This window comes from Agelaius tricolor, unplaced genomic scaffold (assembly GCF_023055355.1).
Source record: "Agelaius tricolor isolate 1412-34295 unplaced genomic scaffold, bAgeTri1.0.p SCAF_28, whole genome shotgun sequence".
Taxonomy (NCBI): domain Eukaryota; kingdom Metazoa; phylum Chordata; class Aves; order Passeriformes; family Icteridae; genus Agelaius; species Agelaius tricolor.
Window position 1 is genome coordinate 8,878,418 of NW_027269288.1, and position 7,735 is coordinate 8,886,152.

General features: G+C 61.8%; 1 protein-coding gene across 1 annotated transcript in view; it reads right to left on the reverse strand.

The window, feature by feature from the left end:
• PERM1 (PPARGC1 and ESRR induced regulator, muscle 1) overlaps positions 1–5,433 on the reverse strand; it is a 7,029-nt gene extending 1,596 nt beyond the window's left edge. Inside the window, exons 1-2 of the mRNA XM_071448815.1 lie at positions 2,808–5,433; positions 1,235–1,354 (exon numbers count right to left, since the gene is read on the reverse strand). Coding sequence (XP_071304916.1) covers positions 1,235–1,354; positions 2,808–5,433 — 2,746 coding nt within the window. The remainder of the gene's footprint in view (positions 1–1,234; positions 1,355–2,807) is intronic.
• Between the last annotated feature and the right edge of the window lie 2,302 nt (positions 5,434–7,735).

Below are 7,735 nucleotides of genomic sequence, written 5' to 3' on the forward strand. Positions count from 1 at the left end.
GGGGGAGCAGGCCAAGAGCTGCTGGGGAGGATGGCAGGGAGCAGCCTTAGCTCAGGAGCTATTCCCAGCCCGCGGTGTCAGCTGCCTGCTGACCTTAGCAGGGAACATTCCTCGCCTGCAAGAGCAGCAGGAAGCCTCAATCCTGGCATTGCTTCCCATGGAAGGGCTCTGTGGGACAGGAATTGGGAATGCTGCTCTGGGAGGGCTCTCCAGGCCACATCCAGGGCAGGGATTGGGAATGCTGCTCTGGAAGGGCTCTCCAGGCTGCATCCAGGGCAGGGATTGGGAATGCTGCTCTGGAAGGGCTCTCCAGGCTCATCCAGGGCAGGAATTGGGAATGCTGCTCTGGGAGGGCTCTCCAGGCTGCATCCAGGGCAGGAACCAGGAATGCTGCTCTGGGAGGGCTCTCCAGGCCACATCCAGGGCAGGGATTGGGAATGCTGCTCTGGAAGGGCTCTCCAGGCTGCATCCAGGGCAGGAATCAGGAATGCTGCTCTGGAAGGGCTCTCCAGGCTGCATCCAGGGCAGGAACCAGGAATGCTGCTCTGGAAGGGCTCTCCAGGCTCATCCAGGGCAGGGATTGGGAATGCTGCTTTCCCTGAGCCCTGCTCACCCAGCCATTCCCACTCCTGTTGGGAATTTCTGTCTCCTCAGCTTCCTCTTTCCTCACCAGCTTCCAAGAGCTGGGCTTGGAGAGGAGAGGATCCCACAGATCTCCAGGGAATTGCAGGACACAGTGCAGGAGGATGATGGGGAGAAGATTAAACTTCCTCTTCCTCTTTGGGGGGAAGATTAAACCTTCCGAGCACCTCAGAAAAACACAGGAATTTTGGTGCTGGATGAAGGTTTAACCTCAACTTTGGCCATGGACCAAACACCCCAGGCAGGCTCGGCCTTGCTGCGAGGCCAGTTTGTGTTGGGAATTTTGTTCCTGCTGGGATGAGGGAACCTAAGGAGGTCTTAAGGAAGTCCTGCCCAACTGAGCCCTGTCAGGGATCCTGGATGGAGCAGAACCAAGGCTGTGGAGCCAGCAGCTGCTTTGGGGGGAAGCACAAGAGACACGAGCAGCAATCAGGATCAGAGGGGAGAGAAAAGGCACGGAAACGACTTTGGGTCACCAGGAAAAGGCCGCGCTTCCCCAGAGGCAGCTGCAGGTATAAATATCCTGATTTTCCTCCCTGCCAACGTGCCCCAGAGCCCTTCCCACCCCTCTCCAAGCGGGCACTGTACGTACTGGTCTTCCAGGCATCCGGAGCCTGCAGGTCAGATGTCTTCACAGCCCAGGAGGCGAAGGCACAGAACACCAGGCACATGTCCTTGTGGCTCAGCACCCGCGGCTCCTCCGCTGCTGCTCCTGCCACGAGAGGAGCACGAGGTCCTGGGGGCTCTGAGCCGCCCCCTCTGCCCCCCCTGCCCTCCCTCTGCCCCAGCAAATCCCTGCGAAACCATCCCTGGAGGGGTTTTGGCACCAGGGGTGATATCAGAGAGCTCTGTGCGTTCCCAAAGGACAGCGGCGCATTTGTCACCCCTCCCCTCAGTCCTGTACTTTGCTAAAAACCCCGAGGAAATGGGGTTTATAATCCCTCCCCTCAATCCTTTACTTTGCTAAAAACCCCAAGGAAATGGGGTTTATAACCCCTCCCCTCAGTCCTGTACTTTGCTAAAAACCCAGAGGAAATGGGGTTTTTAACCCCTCCCCTCAGTCCTGTACTTTGCTAAAACCCCAAGGAAATGGGGTTTTTAACCCCTCCCCTCAGTCCTTCACTTTGCTAAAACCCCAAGGAAATGGGGTTTTTAACCCCTCCCCTCAGTCCTGTACTTTGCTAAAACCCCAAGGAAATGGGGTTTTTAACCCCTCCCCTCAGTCCTGTACTTTGCTAAAAACCCCAAGGAAATGGGGTTTATAACCCCTCTCCTCAGTCCTTCACTTTATTAAAAACCCCAAGGCTCTGTGCGTTCCCAAAGGACAGTGGCACATTTGTCACCTCAGTCCTGTACTTTGTTAAAAACCCCGAGGAAACGTTTGCTGAAGCCACCCCCGGCTGCCTCAGCGCCTCCCTGCAGCTCTGCCCCGCTCCCTGTGGTGGCTGCAGCTGGGTCTGGGGAGCAGCCTGGGGACACAGCAATTCCTGGGGACACAGCAATTCCTGGGGACACAGCAACTCCTGGGGACACAGGCAAGGTCCCCTTCCTGTCCCCAGTGTCCCCAGGCACACCCAGCTCCAGGACAACACCTGGGAGTGCTCAGAGCCCCTCTGGGCATCCCACCCCACTCCTGCCTCCTCCAGGGATGGAGACATCCCTGAGTGCTCTGCACGCCCTGATCCAGCCTGCAACAGCTTCAGATCAGGTTCTTTCTGCTCCTATTCATTTGATCAGGCTTTTAATTAAAGCTGGCTCATTAATTAGCTGTGACCACCTCAAAGGGGATTTTTTTCAGACTGGAAGCTCCACGTTGAGGCTCCCTTTGGGATGGCTCCCTCAGTGTTTGGGTTTAGGATTAACTCTGAGCATCACTTAAGCTCAAAGACAAACCCCTGCCTGTCCTGGTGGATCAGACTTCTCCCTTTATTCCCATCTCTCTCACCTGCCCCCAGGAACAGGCAATGTTCAGGTGACCTCTGAGGTCTCCAGAGGGTGTTTCTCTGCTCAGGGTGGGTTTTACAGTCCCACATTCCCTGTCCATGCTGCAGGACCTGGCCAGGAGCACTGGCTTGGCACAGGGGACAGAGAGAGAGGAACGTCCCAAGGGAGAGCCAGGGTGACCCAGCCTGGGACAGGTCCCTGCAGGGGACAGCAGGATTTACCTCTCAGTGCCAGGGCCCTGTCCTCATCTTCCGGCCACCCCAGCGGGACCAGGGCGAGCTCCTCTCCAGATCTTCTGGGCACCAGGGCCTGGGAGCCTGGGGCTTGGCCTCCTCCCAGCTGCCCCTGCCTCTGCAGCAGGGACCCCAAAGCCCTCACAGCTTTCTTCACCTCCGAGGCCGGGGCCATGGAGAAAATCCCTCTCCAGCCCATCCTTTTGGGGGCTGGCTCTGGGAACAAGTGTTCATGCACATCAGGGACCGAGATAACCACGGTGTCCTTGTCTGGAGCAGAGCTGGGAGCCTCCTTGTGCAAGCCTCTGAACTTCTTTCTTTTCCTGTCTTTAGCTTTGCCTTTTTTCCTGCTTCCTTCTGGCTCGGTGAAAAAATACTCGTACAGTTCAGGCCAGGAGATTTCCCTCTGCAAGGGCGATTTCCGCCCCTCCAGGGAGCTGCCCAGCTCCTCCTCCTCCTGGGAATCGCAGAACAGGTACTCGTACATCTCGGGCCAGGTCACATCCAGGGAGTTGGGCTTGCCAGAGGCTCCCTCAGCAAAGCACAGGGGGCTCACGGCCCTGGGGAGCTCAGCTGCAGCTTCCCAGGGGAGCCCAGCTGCAGGATCACACGGGATCTCGATGGCAGGGATCCTGGGGACCTCGATGGCAGGGATCCTGGGGACCTCGATGGCAGGGATCCTGGGGACCCCAGCTGCAGAATCACATGGGATTTCAATAGCAGGGATCCTGGGGACCTCGATGGCAGGGATCCTGGGGATCTCGATGGCAGGGATCCTGGGGACCTCGATGGCAGGGATCCTGGGGAGCTCAGCTGCAGGGATCCTGGGGAGCCCAGCTGCAGGATCACACGGGACCTCGATGGCAGGGATCCTGGGGATCTCAGCTGCAGGATCACATGGGATTTCAATGGCAGGGATCCTGGGGAGCTCAGCTGCAGGGATCCTGGGCATCTCAATGGCAGGACTCCCAGGGATCCCAGCTGCAGGATCCCAAGGGATCCCCACTGTAGGACTCCCGAGGATCCCAGCTGCAGGCTCCCAAGGGATTTCAGGTGCAGGTTTCCTGGGAATCGCAGCTGCAGGCTCCCAGGGGATCCCAGCTGCAGGAACTGCAGGGATCTCTGAGGGTTTCCTGGGAATCTCAGCTGCAGGAATTCTAGGGATCTCAGCCGCAGGAACTCCAGGGATATCTGAGGTCTTCCTGGGAATCTCAGCTGCAGGAACCCCAGGGATCTCTGAGGGCTTTCTGGGAAGTTCAACAGCAGGAATTCCAGGGATCTGAGCAGCAGCAGGAATTCCAGGGGTCTCAGGAACAGGAATTCCAGGGGTCTCAGGAACAGGAACTCCAGGTGTCTCAGCAGCAGGAATTCCAGGGGTCTCAGGAACAGGAACTCCAGGGATCTCAGGAACAGGAACTCCAGGTGTCTCAGCAGCAGGAATTCCAGGGATCTCAGCAGCAGGAATTCCAGGTGTCTCAGCAGCAGCATTCCCTCCAGGTGTCTCGGCAGCAGGCTCGCCCCCAGCCCCCTCAGCAGCATTCCCTCCCAACGCTGCCGCGCTCCCCAGAGGCTTCCCTGGCATCTCCTGGCTCTCCTCCCCTGGCAGAGCCGCGGCTCCGTCTCCAGGGACCGCGGGGACACTGTCACGTCCGCCCGAGGCCCCGGCCTGCCCTGCCTTTGGGGGCTTGGTGCCCTTTGTCCTGCCCGGGGGCTGCGGCTCCTTGCCCCGGGGCTTTGGGGCGGCATCGCCGCCGTCCGCCCGCTTGCTGTCCGCAGCCTCCTCGCTGCCCAGCCTCACCAGCGCTCCCTTGGCCGCCTTGTCCTTGGCTCTGCCCTTCCGAGGGGACACCGGGGAGCCCGGCGGAGCCTTCCCGGCGGGTGCCGCGCTCAGGGGGTCCCTGTCGCCCTCGGTGCCGCCGCTTCCGCGCTGCTTGCGGCCCTTCCTGGGCTGCGCCGGCACCTTGGGCCGCACCACGCTGGGGGACGCCGCTCCCGGCGAGCTCGGCTCCGTGCCCGCCGCCTGCTCCGCCTGCGCTGCCGCCCTGGGCACCATCCCGGGGCTCGGGGGGTCCCCCGCGGGCTCCGAGGGCACAGGGGCTGCCGGAGCTTCTGGCGCTGCCAGCGGGGCTCGTCCCCCTCCTGCATCCCCGCCCTGCTCCGTGGCCGGGCCGCCTGCGGGCGCCGCCACCGCCGTGTCCTGCGCGCTGCCGGCGGGTGCCCGCGGTGGCTGCCGCCTCTGGGCGCTGGGCATGGCCGCGAGTGCGGGGCAGCTGGGCCGGTGCTGGCTGTCACCCGGGAGCGCGCCCGCAGCGCCCAGCCCCGCCTCGTCCCCGCTGCCCGACGGCGGCCCCGGCACGCAGCGCTCCGGGCGGGTGGCACCGGCGCCGTCACCGCGTGGGGCAGGGCTGGCAGTGCCCGGCGATGCTGGCTCGCTGCCCGGCCTGCCTGGGCTCGCCCTGCCGCGTCCCGCCGTGTCCCCTTGCTCAATGTCACTGAGGCTCTGCTCCTCGGCCGTGGCCAGCGAGGCCGGCGCCAGGCTGCACTCCTCGGCGGCCCGCAGGAACTCGGCCCACTCGCGGTCGTTCAGCTGGATGCTGTACTCGAAGTTATCCATGCCTGCGGCAGGGGAGCGGCGACACGTCAGGCAGGACCGGGTGGCACCGCTGTGTGCCCCCAAAGCCCAGCTGTGTGCCCCCAAATCCAGCTGTGTGCCCCCAAAATCCAGCTGTGTGCCCCCAAGTGCAGCTGTGTGCCCCCAAAGTGCAGCTGTGTGCCCCAAAGTGCAGCTGTGTGCCCCCAAATCCAGCTGTGTGCCCCAAAGCCCGGCTGTGTGCCCCAAAGCCTGTGTGCCCCTGAAGTGCAGCTGTGTGCCCCCAAATCCAGCTGTGTGCCCCCAAAGCCCAGCTGTGTGCCCCCAGCCCTTCCTCCCAGCTCCTCCGTGGCCATCTGCTCATCCTCACCCTCTTCCAGCCCAAACCTGGCTGGAAATTCCAGCCCCTGGCAACCTCAGCAGGACGGGGATGGCTGTGCTGGCCACAGGAGAGGCAGCAATGGGAGAGGTCACTGCCACCCCCTCTGCTCCCCGCTGCCTCTGAGCCCCAGCATGGCTGCACTGGGGCCTTGGGATGCTCCCCAGAGCTGCACAGAAGGTTTGAGATTCTCCCCAGAACTGCACAGAAGGTTTGGGATGCTCCCCAGAACTGCACAGAAGGTTTGGGATGCTCCCCAGAGCTTTACAGGGGGTGTGGGATGCTCCCCACTGCTGCAAAGGTTTGGGGTTCTCCCCACAGCAGCATCACACCCCACACCCCCCTTTTGCCTCCAATCCACCTTAAACCTGGCACTGATGTTCCTGAGCATTCCCAAAGCCCAGAGCAGCCCGGACATCCCCCACAGCCAGGGCAGCAGCCCCGGCCTTGCAGGGGCCCTGGGCAGGGAGGAGCAGCACAGCTGGACAGGACAGCTGGACAGGACAGCACAGCAGGACAGGACAGCACAGCAGGACAGCAGGACAGCACAGCTGGACAGAAGAGCAGGACACGCACAGCTGGACAGTGGGACAGGCACAGCCGGACAGCACAGCAGGACAGCACAGCAGGACACGCGGGGAGGGGACAAGGGCCGTCCTACCTGTCCCCCAGCCCCGGGCGGGGACGGAGCCATGCGACAGCCGCAGCAGAGCCCCCCCAGCAGCACATGGTGCCCTGGCCGGGGGCACAGGGCCCGGCTGCAGCTCAGATCCATTCAGGGACTAAAAATAAACCCTCGGTCCCTCCCCGGTGTCACTTGAGAGCCCAGTGCCACCGGCCCATATATAGAACTGCTGGGGGACATGCCAGGGTGGCTGTGACCGTGCTCACAGGGGCTCAGGCTGAGGGGACAGACCAGGATCTGACTCCATGGCTCACAAGGCTGATTTATTATTTTATGATATATAGTCCATTAAAACTATACTAAATAATAGAAGAAAGGATCTCATCAGAAGGCTGGCTAAGAATAGAATAAGAAATGATAACAAAGGCTTGTGGCTCTGCTCTGTGTCTGAGCCAGCTGGGCTGTGATTGGCCATTAATTAGAAACATCCACATGAGCCCAATCCCAGATGCACCTGTTGCATCCCACAGCAGCAGATAACCATTGTTTGCATTTTGTTCCTGAGGCCTCTCAGCTTCTCAGGAGGGAAAATCCCAAGGAAAGGATTTTCCATAAAAGATGTTGGCAACAGGTGGCAGCCAATGTGTGACAGTGCCACAGCCACATCTGGGGACACTCCTGGTGCCCCCTGCTCCCTGCTGGGGTCACTGCATGGGGAAGGGGGACAGCCCAAGGAGCTGCCAGCCTTTGGCACACCTGGGTGGCAGTGACTGCCCTTTTGCCCACAGAGCCACTTAGTCACGCTCTCCAGGGTGACACAAAACCACCTCAGGGGCAGGGTTCACCTATTTAGGGCACTCCCAGGGCAGGGTGACACCAGGAGGTCACAGCCAGCTCCAGAGTCTTGTGACAAACCCCGCAGGGCGGGTGGCAGCGCCCAGGGCCACCTGGGCCACGTGCTGCGGGCAGGGCTCGGGGCAGCCTGGCACAGGGCACTGGCACCGCGCCCAAGGATGGCCTGCAGGCCACGAAGCCGAGCCAGAAATAACCCTCAGCTCCCAGCAGCCTTCCTCCCACCTTCCTCCTCCTCCTCCCCGTCCTCAGGGGGGACACAGCTGCCCTGAAGGAGCTGCCTGCAGGACAGGGGGTGAGGGAGTGACCCCAGCCCTGCCCCAAGGCTCCAGGCACCCCCTCAGCCCCCAGGAGCCTGCGGTGGGACAGGCCCGGGCTGGGCTGGGGGTGCTGTGGGAGCTGAGAGGGGCTCTGCAAACCCTCGGGGGTCCCACAGGCTCTGCACCCCTTGGGGTCCCACAGGCTCTGCA